Genomic DNA, 23,088 nt, shown 5'->3' on the forward strand with positions numbered 1-23,088 from the left:
TGTCTTTTGAGTCCCCTTTAATCTGGGAGAGTTCTTCAGCTTTGCTTTGTGTCTTATGACATTAACACATGGGAATAATATCCTCCACCTCCCCAACTTTTTTTTAGTAGCATGTCCTTTATTTGGGGTTTGCCTGGCATTTTTCATTCTTAGATTCAGGTTATATGTTCAAGGGCCCCAAATGTCACACAAGTGATATTGCATCTGTCTCAGGAAGCCTTGAGCCCTCCTTCTGCCCTTTGTGTGTGATGTTAATTTTGACCACTTGGTGAAGGTGCTGTGATATCTCCATTGTACAGCTATTTTTTTCTCCTTTGCTACTAATAAGCAGTCAGAGGAAAGACACTTTAACACCAAGCAGATATGTTGTTCCCCATCAAAATATGCTCCTAAGTTTAGCATCTTTTGATGAGTCTTCCCTGAGCCAATCTATATTGTGACGGTTGCAAATGATTGTTTTTAATTCCTAAGTCTCTTCATTCATAGCACTCTTAGATTAGTCTCCAAGATTCTGTGGTTTCAAGTACTTTGCTACAAATGCTCAGATTTATTCCATGGACTGATTTAAGCCAGTAGACAATACCTCTGCTGGAACTGGCCTATCCCAGAAAAGTCAATCTTAAGAAACCGTATCCAGTACCTTCCTAGTTCAGTTATTTCTGTCTCAGAATTTCCAGAAAACTGAATCATGCTTTGACACCCACTCCCCTCAGTCAGCCATCTTAGCTCATCCCTCAAGCTGGCTTCACTTGGAAACCAGACTTGATTTCCAGACCAGATGTTGGCTTTTTGTTTTAAAGAAATCAACCCATGTTTGGAGAACCATGGTGGCTGTGACAAGAACGCAGAGTGCACACAGACAGGACCCAACCAGGTGAGTGCCACCTCTCGCAGGCCCTTACGTTTCCTAGAAGGAAACTCCTAGGCCTTTAGACACAGGCCTGAGAGAAAAAGGCTGAGAATGGACCTCTGATGAGCTGCAGCCAAAAGTGAATACTTTAGGGGAAATTCTGAAAGAATCAAGAGGCCCTTCTTTGGGAATGAGGTGAAATGGGCGAAAACCAAGGGTACCAGGACAAGGGACTTCCCTAGTGTGGGGAGAAGTAGGTATCTGCAAATACCATGTGATTCCAGAAGCATCTAGACAGCCCCCCAAAATACTCCCCTTTCTTTCAGCATACTGATGCCCAGAATCCCACACTTTATCTTTGGCGTAAGGCTCTGAAGCACACGTGCCACGGCGAAGATAATACTGTGGGCATTCTAGCAGTCACATGACCCTGAGTATAGGGAGCTTGCAGCATCTGTCTGGAGAGCAGGCTGGGGGAGGTGGGGAAAATGAGAGTGCCTGCATCAGAGAATGGGAGTCACGGGGTGGAAAGACACAGGCAGGGAAGCTGGAGGCCTGGAGACCCAAGTTCTGCCTTCCTTAGTCTCTGCCACATGGTGAACAGGCAAAATGGCCAGGCAGGAAATCACATATATCCAAAACTGGATGACAAAGTGAAGTCACCAGTGAATGTTCTATTGACCTCGTTGAGCCATCCGGAGACCTCAGTGCCAGGTCTCTCAACGGGCAGATCAAGCAAGTACCTAAAGTACCCAAAAATAAAAAAAAAAAAAAAAAACTGTCTTGAACTGTGTGAGCACACATGTGCATGTTAGTGGACACATTTAGTCATGGAGGAAATCGGAGCTGTCAATGCTGAGCTTTCTTAGACATCTTTTGAGGATTGGTAGTTTCTATTTCAAACTGCATGTGAGATAGGAGACAATCTATAAACTTTTTGGTGCTTGGGACCTCTAAGGGTGCCCATCCAATCCTAGGAGGCAGTAAAGGAGGATGTGGAATTGAACTCTGAGAACAAGACCTCGGCTGAAGAGGGACAGCTGGTGATGTCTTGGAAAAGGTTTGAGCTGATATTGGGGCCCATTGTGAAGAAAGAGGAAGAGGAACAAGGAAGAGGAACAGGGAAAACCTGCCCATGTAGCCCTGGCTGGCACCCCTGATGAGTTAAAGTTCTCAGAAACAGACATCATCCCAGGGCCCTTGCTGCTACATAGGAGGCCCTTGTGTGAATTAGAAAAGCTGCCCCTTGGGAGAGCACAGTGGGAGCAGGTGTCCCTTCCTTTGGGGACATTGGTGAATAGAGTGTGGGCTGGGCTTCAGCCCAGTGAACACGGAACATGGGGCCCTGTCCCCAGCTTCTTCAGTGTCTCCTCCCTCAATTTGAAGCTTCCACCCAACTTCCTGGGCCAACCAATGGGTTTGGTAGATTGTCTCCACATGCACACCTCAGTGGGCTGTAAAGACTTCTCCTTAGCGTCTCCTAGCACTGGTACCTTTCAGCTCAGCATGGGTACAGATGAGCAAGATATGAGTATGAATGAGAGTGGGATATAGTTTGGCTTCCTTTCAGCTGACCTTCACCAATCAAAGAAAAGAAGTGAATACCTGAAGGCAGGGGATCAAATGGGGTGAGAACATTAAAAAGAAAAAAAGGTATTTTAGCAACAAAGATAGGATGTGCATGAGATCCCAGTGCTCAGGTGAAGTGTGTCAAGTGCTAAAATATTAAATATAAGGTGACAGTTATAAAATAGATATTACCAACATCAAATACAGACTCTCCTAACGTTACTGTGACCATGATAGAGTTCGGGTCTGAGAGCCAGCTCATGCGGCCAGTACAGAACCCATCTGCAAAATGACCCCATGTGCTTCTGCTCCTGGACAGGCTGCCTGTAACTGTTTGCCAGCATACACTGGAGACGGAAAGGTCTGCACGCTCATCAACATCTGCTTAACTGTGAGTATGGCTCTATGGTGGATGTCCTTCAAGCTTCAGAGCCCGGGGTGCCTGCCACCCCACTTCTAGGGGATGCAGGGTTGAGAAAATATTCCTCTGGAGGCCTCAGAGCTGTGTGTTGACCATGAGGCTCATTTTTCTGGCACATTCCATTGTCATGTTGGGGAGAAAGGAGAGAAGGCACCATCTGCTACCCCTAGCCTGCCCCTTTGGCTGCAGCACATTGAGCTAAGTCTACCCACTTGCTCATCCCCCATCCATATTGCCAACTCTTACGAAAAAGATCCCTTTCACCCTTTCCACCAAGCATGTCTCTAACCTCCTCCAGGAAGCCCTCTTAGGTAAACCTCACTGCAACTTTCCACTCCTTCTTCTCCTAGACTTACAAGTAGGAATCCACAGTGAGTGCACTCTGAGTCAACAATATAGTGTAGCATTCCAAAAGCTAGTTCTGTCATCACAGAGGCTTAGAGGACAGGCTAAGGAAGATGAAGATTCTCTCACCCCACAACTACCCTCCATGGCCCCTACCACCCCCATTCTACATGTTAACGGTACCTTAGAACAGAGGATCCAGTTCTAGATGCCTTGCATCGAGCAGGGGTTCATATGGGGGTAGAAGCACTGTGTCTCCTAGTCCATGCACACATCATTAATTCTCTCAGTTCCCTCTCTCTAAAAAGGAGTTGGGATGTGGGGTGGAGGCTGCCATCAACATTTCAAGGATTGCCACGTAACAAAAGGGTTGTTCTTGTTCTGTGTAAGTCCAAGCAGTAGGACTAGGACCAGCGGATGGACATTAGAAGAAAACAGATTTCTTTAAACTCAACTCAGTTCTTTAGTTAGAACTGTCCAGAGATAGAGAGTTTTGAGAAATAATGAGCTTATTATAACTCAAGGTATTTAACTATAGGAACAAAGCAACAGATGGGTTATCAACCCAGAGAGCCATTTAGATTCCTCCCAGCCCTGATCCATATGACTCTAGGGTTTTCAGCTGGTTTGCTTCTTGGGCCCTCAGTTTCCTTGGATGGTTGTAAATGTCCCTGGAGTTCCCTTTACCACTAACATCTGGGCTTTGACTTTCTTCCTCCAGTCTGTAGGATATTATTGACACACTTCTTGTCTCCGTTTGCGTGTTGATCCTGGTAGGAGCAGGATCTTCTGATTCTCTTATAACCCTTGACTGCAGGCTGGACCCATGTTATGCAAACCGAGTAGGAGTTTACTCAGTCATTAATCACTGAGTCTCAAACTGGGCTAGTCACCTACTGCTGCTCAGAGCCTAATTGTCCCAAGCCTGGTACCTCCAAAGGGATGAGATAAGCCTGCTGACCCAGCCTGTCACATCCGGAGCACTTTGTGTGGTCAGCTAGGCCTCTGAAGTCCTGCATCAACGTCACAGTTATATCCATTGCTTGCCAGGGGTCAGCCACTGTGCCTAGGGGTGCCCAATCATTCTTTCGTTTAATTTCTCTAACAGCCATATGAGGTAAGAACTGTTATTAACCCCATTTTACAGACAAAGAGACTCTAGCTGTGCCTCTTTCCCAGGACTGCTATAACAAACTGCCACAAACTGGGTGGGTGAAAACAATAGAAATGTATTTTCTCACAGTTCTGGAGGACCAAATCCAAAATTAAGGTGCCTGCAAGGATGTGCTCCCTCTGAAGGCCCCATGGGAGGGTCCTTCCTTGCCTCTTCCGGCTTCTGGTGGTTCCAGGCATTCCTGGCCTGTGACCACATCACTCTGATCTCTGCCTCTGTCTTCACATGGCCTTCACTTCTGTATCTGGGTCTTCTCCTCCTCTTGCAAGGACACTTGTGGCATTAAGTGGTTAATCTAGGATGATCTTATCTGGAGATCCTTAATTACATCTGTAAAGACCTTTTTCTAAATTAGTTGCATCCACAGTTGCATCCAGTCCTTAGGACAGTTCAACCCACCAGGCTGGGAGGAGTGAAGGCCCTTGTCCAAGGTCACAGACCTAGTATGTGGCATGGCCAGAAATTGAGCCTGTCTCTGTCTTACTCAAGACCTGCGCCCTTGACCATTTCTTGGGGTGCTTGTTCTTCCTACAAGGCCCAGTCCCAACACCTTGTTTTCCTGTTTATATTACTTCCCACCTGAGAGCCGCCAGCTGTTGACATGAGAACAGTGCAGACACCCTATAATTAAGGCCCTTCTTCAGTTGAGGCTCCCATTATCTCCTCGTGTTGATCTGGCAAGTTCCTCAAGAGATCAATGTCCTCTACATGAAACAGTTATGTAAAGATAATAAAGAAACTACAGAAAAGATGGGGGCTGAGATATGAAGCTGTTACCACTAGAACTATGGCCAGCTTAATTTTCATAGGAACTCTTCCATGGGCCATTCATGTTTTGTAAAAAATGGCCACCTTGTCTTGGACAAATGACTCCTGATGCAGCTGACCTGGGAGATTCTGAAGATCCTTTGCTACCGTATCTCAGCAGCATATTCCTGTAGGAATTAACTCTATTGCCAGATTGTAAAATTATAGGCCATAAGGGGCCAGGCAGGGAATAATATCAGTAGGAAGACCCAAATCATATTGCCGCTGTAATGGGGAAACATCTACTCCAACTGACTGGTGCTCTAAACTGTGTCAGCCCAGTGTTGACAGTACTCCTGCTATTGTAAAAGATACGAAAATTTATGAATTTGTATGTAAATTTTACCAATTTTTAAATGATGGTAATTAATTTCAGAAAGCTCTTTTAAATACTGGGCTAAACAAACAAAATAGTCCTGGTGCTAAATCTGGCCCAAGAACAATTATTTCTGCTCAAGTCCTACCAACGAGGACTGTGAAACATTGTCTTTCCTTAGTCCCCAGTCCAAACTACTTTAGTCCATTTGTGCTGCTCTAACAGCACAGAGGATACCTGAGACTGGGTAGCTTATAAGCAACAGAAATGTGTTTCTCACATTCTGGAGGCCGGGCAGTCCAAGATCAAGGCACTGGCCAGTTCTGTGTCTGCTGCCGGTCAGCTTCCTGGTTCATAGATGGTGCCTTCTTGCTCATTGGTAGAAGGGACAACTGAGTTCCCTTGGGTCTCTTTTTTCTTCTCTTTTCACATCAGAAGGGTAATATGCCAATGTTGTAACAAGTTTTGAGGGAGGCACATCTCATAGAATAGTGTGAAAACCCAATATCAAGCTAATGAACCACAAAAGGATCTCTCTTTTATAAGGGCATTAATCCCATTTATAAAGGCTTTGCCCTCATGACCTAATGACCTTCTAAAAGCCCCACCTCCTAATGCCATCACAGTGAGGATTAGATGGGGGACACAAACATTTAGACTAGAGCAGGAGGCAAGCATGTTGATGGGACAGAGACTGGGTGAGATGGGAAGGGTTGTAGTGATCGGACAAGGTCTCTCTGCAGAGGTGACTCATTCCTGAATGTTGAGAAGTGGCCAGCCACATGAAAATCTTAGGGAGAATGCATAAGCAAAAGGAAGAGCAAGTCAGGGGTCCTGGGAAAAGGAAAAGCTTGGCATGTTCTGGGAACTGAAGAGAGCCAGTGTGACTGCAGTAAAGGGAATAAAAGGGAGGTGGTGAGAGGGGCCAGATCACCTTACACCATGTAGGCTATGCTGTGGAGCTTATATTTTATTCCAGTTATGACTAGGAAGCCACTGGATGATCATGTAGATCAATGTCAATGTCTGGCTTGGCTCTCAAATCTCATTCTGGCTGCTGTGATGACTGTGTCTGATAGGGGTTCAAAAGCAGAAGCAAGAAGACCATGTAAAAGACTAATAGAGCAGACCAGGAACGACCAGAGTGGTTTGACTAGAGCTGTAGCAGTGGGTGTAATAAGAAGTTGCTGGGGCCAGGTGGGCATGGTGGCTCATGCCTATAATCCCAGCACTTTGGGGCGCTAAGGCAGGTAGTTCGCTTGAGCTCAGGAGTTTGAGACCAGCTTGGAGAGAGAGAGAGGGAGATAAATCATTGGACAGGGGATGCATTTTGGAGATAACCAACAAGACCTGCTGATAGACTGGATATGGGAAATACAAGGAAAAGGAATCAAAGACACTATCTAGGTTTTTTGCTGAGACATGTTGGTTCTACTCGTGAAGATAAGGATGGCGTACAGATGAGGAAGCGTTGAGTGAAATATCAACAGGCCTGTCTTTTTGTTGAGTTTGAGTTGCTTGGTAGCCATTCAAGTGAAGATTTCCAGTGAAATGTAAGCCTGAAGGAGAGATCATGACAGAGGTACAAATATAGGGGTCATTGGCACAGAGATGGTATTTAAACACATGGGACTGGCTGAAGCACAAGATAAAAGTTAGAGGCAAAGACGGGGCAGGCAGAGGGGCCCTGGATATTAAGCCATTGAGCAGAGGAAGAAGTACCTACAAAGAAGACTCAGTAAAAAAGCCCACAATGTGGAAGGAAAACCACCTATCAAGTATAGTGTCAACAGAGGCCAAGAGAACAAAATGTTTCAAGAGGAGTGATTGTACAGGCAAAGGATGTTGACATGTCACCTAAGTTGAGAGAAGAGAACTGACCACTGCCTTCTCAAGGTCTCAGTTCTTGAAGACCTGGATCAGGGTGGAGGCTTGTGTAAAGGTGGGACCAACAGCCTAAAAGTAAGTTGAGAAAAAAATTGGAAGTAAGGAAAGTGGAAACGTAGACAACATTTGCAAGGATCTTCCTGGGCAAATAAATGGGGTAGTTAATGGAGAAGGATGTGGATTGAAGGAAGCATTGTTTATAACACTTGACTCTGGAAAATTTTAAACATATGTTAAACTAGAGCAACTAATACATGAACCTATCTGTACCTGACACTCAGGTGCAAGAACCAACTCATGGTCAGGCTTTGTTCATCTATACCTAGTGGGTTCTCTTAAAGGAAAAGAGAAAAGAGAATTTGGCTTTTTTCAAGATGAGTAATATGAAGGCATGTTTTTGTGCTGGGGAGTATGATCTGATAGAGGAGAGGAGGTAGATTGTTACAGGAGGAAAACACAGGAAGGGATGAGAGGAATTGGGACCCAGAGCCCAGGTGGAGGCATCAGCCTCAGATAGAAGCAGATGTAGTGTCAGTCAGTCTATTAGTCAGTGATGAACTAGTGAGTCCATTAATGAATCAGTTCATTAGTTAGTTAGTTAGTTGTTAGTACACTTGTTAAATAAGGAAAGCAGAGTCCATGAGTTCAGACCCAACCAAGTGGTGAAGCTCAGGATGGGGAGATGAGGTGGTTCTTGTTACCTGTGTCTCTTTTCTCCATGAGGTACAAGTGGGGCTCATCAACTAAGATGAGAGGACAGTGACTGAGAGTTGAGAAAGGTGAGGAGCCGAATGTCATCTGTGTTAGTCAATTTTCATGCTGCTGATAAAGACATACTCCAGACTGGACAACTTACAAAACAAAGGTTTATTGGGCTTACAGTTCCTCATGGCTGGGGAGGTCTCATAATCATGGTGGAAGGTGAAAAGCACATCTCACATGGTGGCAGACGAGAGAGCTTGTGCAGGGAAACTCCCATTTTTAAAACCATCAGATCCTGAGACTCATTCACTATTACAAGAAGAGCACAGGAAAGACCTGCCTCACAATTCAACCACTTCCTACCAGGTTCCTCCCATGACACATGGGAATTGTGGGAATTATAATTCAAGATGAGATTTGGGTGGGAACACAGCCAAACTGTATCATCTCTAGAGAGAGGGAAAAATTAAATGTACTGCAAAAGTGCAGGCATCTGTGTGCATACCTTTGAAGGGAGTCTGGATAGCATGTATCTGTGACTTTCTCAGGCAATGCACTGCCAGCCCGGCTGACCCAGAGAAGTTAGAGTGGGACCTAGGAGGGCTAGGGATTTGCCAAGCCATAGTGATGGAGGGAGAGAAGAGCCAGGGAGGCTCACAGTGCTCCACCTTGCCAGCTGGCTGGGGGCTAAGGGGGCTGAGTGGGTGGGCAGCAATGCTGGGGAGAAAGAAGTAAGCTCAAAGGAGGGGAGGTCCCTGTGGACCAAAGGAGGTTGGAGACTGCACTGTTAGAAGAAATAAGTTGAAATGATAAAAGTTGGTGGCCAGAAAGAGAGAAGGATGCTTGAAATGGAGCTCTCAGGAGCAGTCAGTGCACTTTAATGTTGACTGCAAAGCCAGAGGGTGTGGGCAGAAGTGGTAGAGGCCATTGACAAGGGTATTGACACTGGGAAGGATGGCAACATCAAGAATGAAAGGAAAGGCAGTCATCCAGGCACCACCATTAGAACCAAAGAGTAAAAACTAGTGAAGGATTATGGATATTATGTGTTCAAAGGATGAGGGTGTGGAAATGTTTTGGAAGTGACAATGTACAGTAAGAAAGACACTCTCCTAGAACAGCCAGGACATTGCCACTTCAATCCCTCACCAGTGTGGAGGTAGTGGAGGAAAACAGCTTCACTTGAGAGGCACAGGAAGGACAATGTTTGCAGGAGACAGAGACCTCTGCAGGAAGAGGTGAAGAGAGCTTACTAAGAAGAGGTGAGAATGTCAGAAAGTTGCTAATGGCAATGAGTTTGAGAAAGCATGGGGAACGGTGTGCAAGGAAGGGGCCTATGGGATCAGATGATGCATGTCTAGAGGAACATGGGGTGAGTATCCCTGCAATGAGTGTTCCCAGGAATGTTAGCTTTGAATCATGCTTTGCTTCGTTTGTATTTTAGGTCTCTGCCCATCTTCCACACCTTATGAGATCTTTGAGGGCTGGGACAATGTGTTCTATTTTATACCACCTGCCTTCTATCTGATAATGATTACCTTTTCCTATGATCAGAATTTAGCTTAAAGCTGGGAAATATCAAACAGGTGGAGTCTTACTAGTTAATACCTGGATGCTGAGAACTTTCCAATATGGCAACTCTGGGCTTACCTGTACAGGGCTGGAGATCTGCTCAAAGGGACCTGTGATCTTAGGATACAAGGCCAGGTGAATAAGATGCCCCTATCAGCATAGGGAATTGGAAGGCAAGCTCAGGAAAAGGACAAACGATACAAATGAATCAAAGAAAGTGAGACAAAAAATGAATTCCAACCAAAAATGAATTCCAATGCAGAATTGCTTTGTAAATATCAGTAGAGCTGGCAAACTAACTGGTCTAATCCCCACCCTTTGCCCCTTGGCAATTTTACCAGAAAAATGGCGGCTGTAGTGAATTTGCCATCTGCAACCACACTGGGCAAGGAGAAAGAACTTGTACTTGCAAGCCAAACTACGTCGGAGATGGATTTACCTGCCGTGGCAGCATTTATCAGGTAATGTGAGACATGTTTCCATAAAGTAAACTCTACTTCCCTAAAAATGCCAAGAATCCACATAGCTAAGGAATTATTCAAGAGCTTGGTGAAATGTAAAGCACTGTAAAAATATCAAAGGCAATTTTATGTAAATCAGCAACGAAAAGAAATTTTGTCTTCCTCTGGGAATTCATTTGACCTGAGAAAGAGTGTAATGTAGGGATTAAGATGGACTGTCAGCTCTGGAGTCAGAAACGCCTGGGGGTTTGAATTCAGTTCTCCTGGTTAGTAATGTTACTTTGAGCATATTATGTCACCTCTCTGTATATCAATTTTCCAATCTGTAAAAGAAAATAATGATGGTACCAACTCCATCAGGTTGTTAAAATAAGGTAATATGTACAAAGGACACAGAGTGCTCAGTAGCTCAACCACATTATCATGGTGTGGATTGCTGCGTGTGCATGTGTGCCTGTGCATGCGTGCATGTGTGCATGCGCATGTTAAAGTGTACATGCATGTGTGTACGTGTGTATGCTTGTGTGTGCATGCAGGTGCATGTGTGCGTACTGTGTGCATGTGTGCACACGTGTGTGTGTGCATGCATGTGTGTACTGAGCATAGTGGTTGAGGCAATGTGATACTTGCAGGTTTCTGCCTGTTATAAAGTAAATGTTCAGTTATTTAAAGAGGGATGAAAATGTTCTGGCTGATCAAATGTTGTTAATAGAGTAACCAAATCTGCCCTAAACCTATAAATGATTTTTTTTTAATATTTGAACGTCAGAAAATGCTCTTAAAGTTCAGATACTTCTGGAAATGGCTGAACCTTTCTTTCATAAATCAGATGGCGATTCCAGAAAGGTTATAGAATTCACACTATGTCCACATAGTTATTCTGAACATTAATTGTCAGCCTACAGATGAAGCTCCGAAAAGGCCTGGTGTTACAGATTTCCAGTTGAAGGGATGGCAGAGAAATCATCCCGTGACAACCCTGTATTGGTGTTATATATATATTTCACAGGCATTAAGTGAAACTACTCTTTATTTGCAGGAGCTTCCCAAGAATCCGAAAACTTCCCAGTATTTCTTCCAGTTGCAGGTAAGAAATGTACATGTCTAACCATAAGAGTTCAGCCTAGGCCGGGTGCAGTGGCTTATGCCTGTAATCCCAACACTTTGGGAGGCCGAGGCGGGTGGATTGCCTGAGCTCAGGAGTTCGAGACCAGTCTGGGCAACATGGCAAAACCCCATCTCTTTTAAAAATACAAAAAAAATTAGCTGGGCATGGTGGCGCAGGCCTGTAGTCCCAGCTACTTGGAAGCTGAGGCATGAGAATTGCTTGAACGCAGGAGGCAAAGGTTGCAGTGAGCTGAGATCATGCCACTGCACTCTAGCCTAGGTGACAGAGTGAGAAACCGTCTCAAAAAAAAAAAAGAGTTCAGCCTCAAACCAAATACAGGATAAACTGGTAGCCCCTAGAGCTGGTGAGGGTAGAAGAAAGTCTGGGACCCTGAATTTCTAGAATTTTCTGCATAAGAATGTAGTACGTGAAAAGACTCTCATCACACCAGTAGAGAAAAAGGTATGACTGGGACAGCTGGTTAACACTTGGGGTAAAAAAATTAAGTTTGATCTTTCTGCACATCATACATCTGAATGAGATTCAGATGTAAGAATAAAATATTAAAAACTAGAATAAAATCATAATATAAGAAATAAGATTTTAATAAAATCATTCAAAACTAGAAGAAAATATGCTCATAGTAACCATATGATCTTAGAATTGCAAGAAGACAATTACAACAGTTGAGTACATCAACTTATGTTTTATGTTTGTATTATTATCCTAATGATATAAAATACTGATATGTGCAAGAGACATTGGAAAAAAATACCTGGAAATAAAAGATCTGCTTCTAGGTGGTGGGACTAGGGGGGCAGCTATTATTTTTTTCTTTGTGCTGTATTTTCAAAATCTTTAATACAATAAACAAGTGTTAATTTTATAATGAGAAAAAAAAAACACATCTGATTTCAGTTATGGAGAATCTAGGTTTCATTTGAATCCGAGACTGAAACACAGGTCTCCTCATCCAGTCTTTGTTTCAGCCAGGTGCCATCATCTGTGGTATCAGCCCGAGCCCCTGCATGTACTGATGTTAAGTGATGTGTGAGCCCCACCTTTCTTCCCACAGGAGCATTTCGTGAAAGATCTGGTCGGTCCAGGCCCCTTCACTGTTTTCGCACCTTTATCTGCAGCCTTTGATGAGGAAGCCCGGGTGAGCTCAAGACTGAGGGCGGAAGGGGGAGGTCTGCAGCTGGAACATAGTCTTTGGGCCTCGCCCGGGAACCGAGACTGGAGATGTTTCTAAGCAGGAGATCTAAGATCAGGTTGGAACTCACCAGCAATAGAAGGGGCTGCCTCTTGGCACAGGGACCCCTATCAGGAGAAACATTCAGGTGGATTTGGGGTAACCACTGGCCAGAGACTTTCTAAAAGACATTCCTGAACAAGGTATGAGGTTGGAGAATATGAACAATTCTCAAGTGAATTAGACCTCCCATAGACAAAAAACGGGTGTGGAGGGAGAGATGCTGGGTTAAAGAGATTTAAATAGATTCTTTTCTTGCAGGATTGATCAGAACCTTTACTGTTCTAATATTCACGGGGGCTCTTCATACTGGATTGCCCATTCGTAATAATAATAGGTAACATTCATTGTAAGTGTGTCAAGCACTGTTCTGAGTGCCCGGCTTAGATTTACTCATTTGGTCCTCACAACAACCCTGTGAGTTGAGTGCTGTTGTGATCCCCATTTTATAGCTGTGAATACTGAGGAAAGTAGCGTTCCCAAGATCACATGACTAGCAGGGGGTGGAGCACAGACCCAAACCTGAGTCCATGTACTTAACCACTGCACACCCAGCCTCTCTTTGCCTATATTTTGGACACCAGCAAAGCAGAGGCACAAAATAGTTTTGAAAGAACTTGATACTTTATAATTCAAAATAAAAGTCATTAAAGGAGTTATGAAACAATGAGAAGTTTGTGGGTTTTTGATTACACTTACTTTATGGTTAATATTGCTTGATTGTTTGTTTGTTTTTGAGACAGGATCTTGATCTGTCACCCAGGCTGGAGTGCAGTGCCACGATCTCGGCTCACTGCAGCCTCTACCTCCTGGGCTCAAGTGATTCTCATGCCTCAGCCTCCAGAGTAGTATTTTTAGTAGAGATGGTGTTTTACCATGTGAGCCAGGTTGGTCTCGAACTTCTGGCCTCAAGTGATTCACCCGCCTCGGACTCCCAAAGTACTGGGATTACAGGCGTGAGCCACTGCACACAGCCTTGTTTGTATTTTGAATTCCAAATAGAGATACGTCATGATCTTTCCAATACTGAAAGTTTAAATCTGGCACTGATACCTCTCCAAGAGGGGGATATACCATGCAGTGTTTCCCAGAAAATTCTTTTTTGAGGATCATCTCACAGAACTTGGGATATTTGCAACATGTATTGTGAAATCCCGGGCCAGAGGAACCCCATGTTCCTTCCACGCTGAGATTCCACAATGGAGACAAGAAAGGAGCTAGAGTCACTTCCTCCCTTTTGTCTGAACAGCCTTCACTCTATAATCCTGACCACTTACAAAGCTTACTTCCCAGAGTCTGGGTGGGCCGAGAGGTGTGGAAGAGAGAATGGAGGACAGGAGAGCCAAATGGCACATTGCAGCAAAAGGCTCCTGCCTCTGGCTGGAACCCTCTGATTTTCTGTTACAGGTTAAAGACTGGGACAAGCAGGGCTTAATGCCCCAGGTTCTTCGGTATCATGTGGTCGCCTGCCACCAGCTGCTTCTGGAAAACTTGAAATTGATCTCAAATGCTACTTCCCTCCAAGGAGAGCCAATGGTCATCTCCGTCTCTCAGGTAGATGCCAGTTATCCTTAGCTCCTCTCTCCCCTAGATCATGTCCTTTGCAGGAACCTGGATGGAGCTGGAGGTCATCATCCTCAGCAAACTAATGCGAGAACAGAAAACCCAATGCTGCATGTCCTCACTTACAAGTGGGAGCTAAATTATGAGAACTCCTGGACACATAGAGGGGAACAACACACACTGGGCCTACTGGACGGTGGAGAGTGGCAGGAGGGAGAGGATCATGAAAAATAATTAATAGGTCCTAGGCTTAATACCTGGGTGATGAAATAATCTCTACAACAAACCCCCGACACAAGTTTACCTGTGTAACAAACCTGCATATGTTCCCCTGAACATAAAATTAAGTTTGTTTCTTTTTAAACAAAGAAAGTGCCTTATCCTTAGGTCCGCTTTCTCTTTTTTTTCCTTAAATTAATATAAGAAATAATAGGCCAGGCGTGGTGGCTCACGCCTGTATCCCAGAACTTTGGGAGGCTGAGGCGGGTGGATCACAAGGTCAGGAGATCGAGACCATCCTGGCTAACACGGTGAAACCCGTCTCTACTAAAAATACAAAAAATTAGCTGGGCATGGCGGCGTGTGCCTGTAGTCCCAGCTACTCGGGAGGCTGAGGCAGGAGAATGGCGTGAACCTGGGAGGCAGAGCTTGCAGTGAGCCAAGATCGCACCACTGCACTCCAGCCTGGGTGACACAGCGAGACACTGTCTCAAATAATAATAATAATAATAACAGCATATGTTAAGTGATTTCTGTATGCAGGCACATAGTATTTGATGTGTACTAACTCATTTAATCTGCAAAATACTCCCTTGATATAGACAGTGTTAATCCTTAATTTCCGAATAAGAAAACTGAGCTCAGAAAGGTTAAATAGCTTGTCCAAGGTCGCACAAAGAGCAAATATTAGAGCAGGATTAAAACCAGAGGCAGGCCTCTCCAAGTAGTAAATAGAACTGCTTTTGGTAGCATTAGTCAGAAGCTGGAAAGGTTGAAAACTTTTGATCCAAGTCACTTGACCAGGCTGGTCCAGTCCCTCTTTACTACAGAGAAACAAATGGTGACTGTAGAATTCCTTGCAGAAGGAAGAAAGCCAGGGGAGGAGGTATAGAACAAATATAAAAGAAGCCAATTTTGAGCTGCTTGCTTGCTTCATACTGGAGAATCATATTGAAATTACTGTTTTAGATGATTCTATGTTATAATTAACTTCTCCAGGTGAAAATTACATGTTATCTCTGTTTTCACTTTATAATAATAAAAATACACTCAAGTATTAACTTGGATATTCAGGTTTTGCTCCTGATAATTTAACACATTGGTAAAGCATTCTGTGAGAAGCAATTTTATGTCTATTTCACTTTGTGCTCATTTCTTTTTTGTTTTTGGTTGATTTCAGGGCACAGTATATATAAATAATAAGGCTAAGATCATATCCAGTGATATCATCAGTACTAATGGCATTGTTCATATCATAGACAAATTGCTATCTCCCAAAAATTTGCTTATCACTCCCAAAGACACCTCTGGAAGAATTCTGGTAAGTAAACTCTCTGTCATATTTTCAGCCTGGAGTGACTCAATACATTATCATCTCTATTCTGATTCGAAGTCATCGTTTTGAAACATTTTCTTTTTCTGCTTCAATCTCAAGCAATTATTAAAAGCCTAGTAAACATTATTCTTAATAAGAAGTAAATAAGTAAAAGTCTAAAATTGTTAAGTGGATTTTATATGTTTTCTTTAGCATCCACAAGGACAGATAGTCTTACATAGGTTTAGAAGATGGAGAAAGAAAGAAAGAAAGGGAGGGAGGAAGGAAGGAAGGGAAAGAAAGAAAGAAAGAAAAAATAAATTTGGAATAAAACTTCTTCTAAATTGACAGAAAATGTAATTTTAACTTTTATTTTTATTTATTAATACAAGTCAAGGTCTTTCGTTGCAGAACACAGAATCCACTATACTTAGACCAAAAGTTTCTTGAGATAGTAGATACATCATCAAATCTCTGGAAGGGTAGAGACTAATTCAGATGCTACACAGCTGGGAGCAGAGCAGCCCAGGGAGGCCTACAAAGGGTAGACACCTGGCTGGGTGCAGTGGCTCACACCTGTAATCCAAGCAATCTGGGAGGCCAAGGTGGGCAGATTGCTTGAGTCCAGGGGTTCAAGACCAGCCTGGGCAACATAGTGAAACCCCGTTTCTACTAAAAATACAAAAAACTAGCCAGGCGTGGTGGTGCATGCCTATAATCCCAGCTACTTGGGAGGCTGAGGTGGCAGAATCACCTGATCCCAGGATCAGATGCTTGCAGTGAGCTGAGGACAGTGACCTGAAATCATGCTACTGCACTCTAGTCTGGGCAACCAGAGTGAGATCCTGTCTAAAAAAGTTTTTTTAATTAAACACACACACACACACACACACACACATGCACAAAGGGTGGATACCTAACCTGATAACCTTACCACCACCACCAGGCTGTTCTGGCTGTCCTGGCTGCCACAGCTCTGTGACTGCCACCTGTCTCCAGCCTCACCGCCTTGGACACTAGACACTGGGCTATAGATGTCCCCATTGTGCTTGCCAGAGGGGTTGATCTCCCTTCTACCAGTTGCGTCACCTCATATTATTTATTTCCACCAAGAAGCTTTGCACAAGTGCTTCTGCTTGGAGGACCTTATATCACATGTGGGGCTCTAGCTGCAAGGGAGTCTAGGAAAAAGTAGCACTTAGCATACTAGTCTCTAGAATGCAGAAAAGTGCCGTCAGAAGAGAGCTCGAGCAGGTGCTGATGAGCCCATCTGTATATCTGCCGGGTTATGTTACCTTTATTTTTTTCGCTTGAGCGCTTGTTAAATTCCTTGTAAACTGTATAAGGAAAAGTTTCATGCACATTCTTACTATCTTTGCAGCAAAATCTTACGACTTTGGCAACAAAGAATGGCTACATCAAATTTAGCAACTTAATACAGGTAAAAATTTAGGGGAAGTTGACTCAGAGGATAACCTGCCTAAAGAAGTTTTGTTTTGTTTGTTTTGTTGTTTCTGTTTTGCTTTGACATCAGTCAGCTGTTGCAGGATCTGCATGGGCAAGTCGCAGTTTTCTGGAAAGCAAAGTCATTCTCTGCCACTCCCTTCTTAGAATGTTATATGGCTTGTTGAGCTATGTAATGTACATTGGCTGAGTTAGAAATCGAGGATTTCAGGCTGGGGAGAGGGAAAGAAATTGAGATGTGGCAGCAGTGTACTAGGTGCTTCACATCTGGAATTATCAACTCCATTATAAAGATGGGGAAGTTGCCTTGGAGAGTTGGAAACTCTATGCCTGTGAGACAGGTAGAAATTAAAACCATATCTTTCTAGCAGGCATGGTGGCTCACGCCTATAATTTCAGCTCTTTGGGAGGCCAAAGCAGGTGGATCACTTGAGGTCAGGAGTTCGAGACCAGCCTGGCCAACATGGTGAAACTCCGTCTCTACTAAAAATACAAAAATTAGCCGGGCATGATGGCATTCACCTGTAGTCCCAGCTACTTAGGAGGGTGAGGCAGGAGAATTGCTTGAACCCAGGAAACAGAGGTTGCAGTGAGCCGAGATCACACCACTGCACTCCAGCCAGGGTGACAGAGTGAGACTCCGTCTCAAAAAAAATTTTAAAAAGCCATATCTTACTGACTTCAGAGATTGTTCCCATGAATTGAGTAGAAACTTCTAGTATGAACAACAGATTGCAGAGAAGAATAGGGAGGAGCAGGCCAAGCATCTTTCTGAGGTTCCCTCTTCCCTGCTCCTCAACCCTGAGCAGTCCCTGGGGACTCCAGAATTTGACTTTCTGATTTGCTTTCCAAGAAAATATAGGTCAGGATGGGCACAGTTGGCTCATGCCTGTAAACTTAGTACTTTGGGCGGCCAAGGCAGGAGGATTGCTTGAACCCAGGAGTTCGAGACTGGCCTGGGCAACATGGCAAAATCCCATCTCTACAAAAATACAAAAATTTGCAGAGTGTGGTGGTGCATGCCAGTAATCCCAGCTACTCAGGAGGCTGAGGTGGGAGGATCACTTGAACCCACGAGGTTGAAGCTGCATTGAGCTGTGATTGTGCTACTGCACTCCAGTCGGGACAACAGAGTCAGACCCTGTCTCAAAAATAAGAAAAAAAAAATTTGTAGGTCAGAATGACTGGGGTGTGATGGGCTTCTAGTTTCTCTAGCTGCATCACCTTTGAACCGTCCAGAGTCCCAGTAAGCTGTGGGCCAGAGCATGGAGGAGAATCCTCAGAGACAGATCCCCTGCCCACATGTCTGGACCTTGCTCATGCCAGCAAAGGGCTGAATCCCTGTGTTTCAGGACTCAGGTTTGCTGAGTGTCATCACTGATCCCATCCACACCCCAGTCACTCTCTTCTGGCCCACTGACCGAGCCCTCCAAGCCCTACCTGCTGAACAACAGGACTTCCTGTTCAACCAAGACAACAAGGACAAGCTGAAGGAGTATTTGAAGTTTCATGTGATACGAGATGCCAAGGTATTTAGTTTACATGCGGACATAAGTGCAAGAATGTCCCAGGGTGGTGATAAAATTCAGCACTGAGGCATTGTGGCCTAGGAACTGTGAGTGCGTCCCCGTCTCCACTGTGTGCAGGAAGCCACAGCATCCCCTGACCCACTGTGTCCTCCTCTGACTGGCTGTGGTTGATTGGCTCCTGCAGTATACCACATTTGGTTCTGTTCCGTGGGCTTGCCATTATTTATTTATTTTTTTACTTTAACCAATACCCAAGAGCATCATTCCTGTCTCTACTGCGGATCAGCCTTTCCTCCTTCCTAGTTCTCCTGCCAAAATAGCTGCTGACAACAGTTCTCAAGTTTTTCCAGATGGACTCTTTCTCATTCAGTTCCAAAATTTCTAGGCAAATGGCTGATTGATCCAGCCCTGAACTGATTAACTGTATTAGAGAAGCACGATCATATAGAAACTAGCATGATTGTATAGGAACATGCATGATCACATAGGAACATACGTGATATAGGAATAAGCATGATATAGGAACAAGCACAATCATGTAGGAACAAGCATGATCATACAGGAGCATGCACTATCACGTAGGAGCAAGCACGATCATATGAGAGCAGCATGATCACATAGGGGCAAGCACAGTCATAGGAACAGCATGATCATATGGGAGCATATGCACAGTCTTATAGGAACAAGCAAGATCATTTAGGAGCAAACATGATCATACAGGAGCAAGCACAATCATATAGGAACATGGCAGCCATCCTGAGTCCTCATCCAGGACTCATGTTTCTCTCTAGGACCAAGTCTGCCCAGTTCAAGAATGCCAAATGCCCCAACTTCAGTTTATCCACAGCATCTAGATTAGTTTCCCAAGGCTGCCGTCACACATTACCACAAGCTGGGCAGCTTAAACCGCAGAAATGTGTTCTTTGTAGTAAACAGTTCTGGAGGCGAGATGTCGGAGATGAAGAGCTGGCAAGGTTGTTCCTTCTGGAGGTTCTAAGGGACAATTTGCTCCATGCTTCTCTCTCTGCCTCTGGTGGTTTCTGGAAATCCTTGGTGCTCCTGGGCTTGTAGTGAATCCCTCCAATCTCTGTTTCTGCCAACACAGGACTGTCTCTCCCTGTGTGTTTCTGTGCCTTCACGTAGCATTTGCCTCTTCTTGCTTCTTATAAGAACACCATTCATATTAGATTAAGAGTCCACTCCACTCCAGGATTACCTCATCCTAACTAATTACATCTGCAATGACCTCATTTCCAAATAAGATCATATTCTGAGGAACTGGGCCTCAGGACTTCAACATAACTCTTTGAGGGGCACAGTGCCGCCCATAACTGCATCCTATGTCATTTCCCAGCCTCGTCCACTCATTCTTTCATTGGCTTCATACACTAAGACTACATCTTCAGAGACTCCCAAGCATAGATGGGGGATGGAAGGGTGATTGAAACCAGTCCAGCTGGTCAACTCTTTCCCTCCAGAAGGAGTTTCCAACCTCCCAGAGAGCCCCCAATTATTCTTCCCACTGGTTATACCTACAGTCATTGTAATGCTAAAGTTGTTATAACTCGTGGAAAAATTTGCATCTGAATTTGGTTTTTTGGTAAAGCTCCTTCGGGCAGTCCCTTCTTCAGCCCAAATTTGGGACAGTCACGTGGCACCATTGCCCACACAGGTTTTAGCTGTGGATCTTCCCACATCCACTGCCTGGAAGACACTGCAAGGTTCAGAGCTGAGTGTGAAGTGTGGAGCTGGCAGTGACATTGTGAGTATCATCATGAAGGGTGGTCAGGGAGGGGTTCACACATTCACAGCAAGCTATTCCCCAACCACTGCCCCTTCAAGGAGATGTTCATTTTTTTCCCCTCCATTCATAGCAAGCTCATTCTTTTTCCTCACTACCTTCAGAGGTATTTTTCCTGAGAGTGCGTAAGTGGATGTGAAAAACCTGATAAATCCTGGCCAACCCAAGCCCTCTTAGCAGGTGGCAGGAAGCCTTTTACACTGTGGAGAGCAGCTTCCAGTTGATTTTGGTTTTTGTGTAGAGCGTTTATTTTCCAATGTGAGATACTATCCTGAAACAGGGAAGTATACAGTCATTCCTTTCTCTTCCTTCCCAGCCCCACCACTGTGACCACCTCGAACCCTTTCTTGGCAGTCAGAGCCAGCTCTGGGCTATGCCTACCTAGATCAGCCAACTGAGAGGTTTGCAGTTTTTACCTCCCCTGGCTAGTTCCCGAACAATTCTGCCTTCCTATAATTCCACATGATGAATGGGTCTAATAGGATTATTTCAACTGCATATCATGGAAAAGCCAAAATCCAGTGACTTAAATGTGTAAGGATTTATTCGCATTTATAAAAGAAATCTGGAGGTAGCCAATCCAGAGTTAGTATGATGGCTCAGTAGAGAAGCGCCTTCTGTCTTTCTGCTCTGCAGCACATGGTTCCAGCCTCTGAGGTCCAGCATGGTTGCTGGAGCTCCAGGCACCATGTCCACTTTCCAGGCAGTGGAAAGGAGGAAGGGCAAAAGGGATGCATCTCCCAATTGAGTTAATTCCCTTCAAGGAGGATTCCAACAAGTTCCATACAACATTCTATGTACATCTTATGACCAGTATCCTTTGGTGTTTGAATTAGAATTGCATTGAATTTATAACTGAATTTGAAGAGTATTCACATCTTTTTGTTCCAGCTTTTGGAACATTATCCCAGTGTACACGCTTGAGATTTGTCCTGTCTCCCTAGACCAAAATAGACAACTATCAGAGAAGGATAGTAAGAATGCCCTCTGCTTGTTCTGTGTGTTGATGCAGCTTTCAGAGCACTTTGCAATGTATTATTTAGTCTGATCTGTATAACAACCCTGTATTAGAAATCATGTACTCTATTCACCCGGTGAAAAAAACAGTGAACCACAGAGAGGTTCAGTGACTTGCCTGTGGTCACATAGTACATGAGTGAATATGCAAGGCTTTAACCACAGTCTTCTGGTGTTCCTTCCACGGAGTCACACTACCTCCATCCCATCCATAGATGCTGGGAGTTACCTTGTTTTCCTCTCAAAAGCTTTCTTAAAGCATTTTGTGTGTTGGAAGAATAATGTATCTATCAACTTACTAGCTGGGTGACCTCAGGAAAGGAAGCCCTGAGATTGTTGCCAGCATTAAATTAAATAATGTCTCCAAAGCCCAGATGATTATGCCTGGTACATGTGAAAAAAGAAATTATCGTTACAAAGTTAAAGGCTATCACTTGTACACCCTGGAAAGAAAGCTGAACCAGGCACTTTGCTGGGTGCTGGCACTAAATAAGGAGAGTCAGTTACTACACACAGAGAGGGCACGTCAGCGAAGTTCATCCCTAACCACAGCAAGGCCATCCTTGCTCCACCCTATCACCCACTGCTGACGTTTCTTCTTTGGTAGAGGAAGTGAGGCAGAGGCATCAAGGGGGCAGGCTCTGAGGCTGACTGCCTGGGTGCAAATGCCTGCACCACCGTTCACTGGGCAAGTCATTTAACCTCTCACTGCCTTAGTTCCCTCGTCTGTAAATGGGTACTAATAATAGTAGCTACATCCAACACAACCACCTTGGATTGTTGTAAGAATTAAAAGAATTTGCACAGGTAAAGGACTTAGAACAGTATCTGGCACATAATACATGCTGGGTATTTGATAAATGGGGTTTTATTAAGTTCTTCCTGAGTCTTGCAGTTACTGGCCATGTTGCATGTCTGGGAAAGAAGAGATACATTAAAGAGATTACTATTTCTCTCTCTCTTTCTCTTTCTTTTTTTTTTTTTCCTTTCTCAGGGTGACCTCTTTCTGAATGGCCAAACCTGCAGAATTGTGCAGCGGGAGCTCTTGTTTGACCTGGGCGTGGCCTACGGCATTGACTGTCTGCTGATTAATCCCACCCTGGGGGGCCGCTGTGACACCTTTACTACTTTCGATGCCTCGGTCAGTCCTAAAAACAACAGTGTAGTAAGAGAACCTTAAGCCAAAGAATGGCCCTCGTGATCCAGTGTGGACCCTGTCATAAAACCATGTAGGGCCTGTCCTCAGCAAGACCAGGTCCCAGAAGACCTGAGGGCCAAATGATGTAGTTCTTCAGACTCAGAAGCAACAGGCATCTACTTCGCCCCACACAGCCTGGAATATTCTTGTTTATCCCTCCACCCACTCACCCACCCATTCATTCCCTTATCACTGAAAAAACAGTTCTTGGATACCAACCATGTGCCAACTGCCATTCGTTTTCAAACGCATCCATCTATTAAGTCACTCACTCATTCATTCAACAAACATTTGTTGAAAGTCTGCCAGATTACACCATATGAAATTGCCATATTTGACAGTCTGGAACCTATGAAAAGGCCAATTTCATATTGTCAGTCTAATATGATATGCCACCCACACCTCTCTTCACTTACCCATTGATTCATGCATTTGACAACATTGATTGAACTTCTATCCCAGGCCCTGCACTGTGTGAGGCATTTTTTTTTTTTTTTTTTTTTTTTTTTTTTTTTTTT

General features: G+C 44.3%; 1 protein-coding gene across 1 annotated transcript in view; it reads left to right on the forward strand.

Moving 5' to 3' along the window:
- The window catches only part of STAB2 (stabilin 2), a 175,342-nt gene that overhangs the window by 122,970 nt on the left and 29,284 nt on the right, over positions 1 to 23,088 (forward strand). The window contains 11 exon segments of the mRNA XM_017895335.1: positions 801 to 874; positions 2,739 to 2,810; positions 9,985 to 10,104; positions 11,144 to 11,191; positions 12,288 to 12,371; positions 13,872 to 14,018; positions 15,427 to 15,567; positions 16,943 to 17,002; positions 18,378 to 18,554; positions 20,227 to 20,316; positions 22,367 to 22,513. Coding sequence (XP_017750824.1) covers positions 801 to 874; positions 2,739 to 2,810; positions 9,985 to 10,104; positions 11,144 to 11,191; positions 12,288 to 12,371; positions 13,872 to 14,018; positions 15,427 to 15,567; positions 16,943 to 17,002; positions 18,378 to 18,554; positions 20,227 to 20,316; positions 22,367 to 22,513 — 1,160 coding nt within the window.

This window comes from Rhinopithecus bieti, unplaced genomic scaffold (assembly GCF_001698545.2).
Source record: "Rhinopithecus bieti isolate Rb0 unplaced genomic scaffold, ASM169854v2 scaffold_24306, whole genome shotgun sequence".
NCBI lineage: Eukaryota > Metazoa > Chordata > Mammalia > Primates > Cercopithecidae > Rhinopithecus > Rhinopithecus bieti.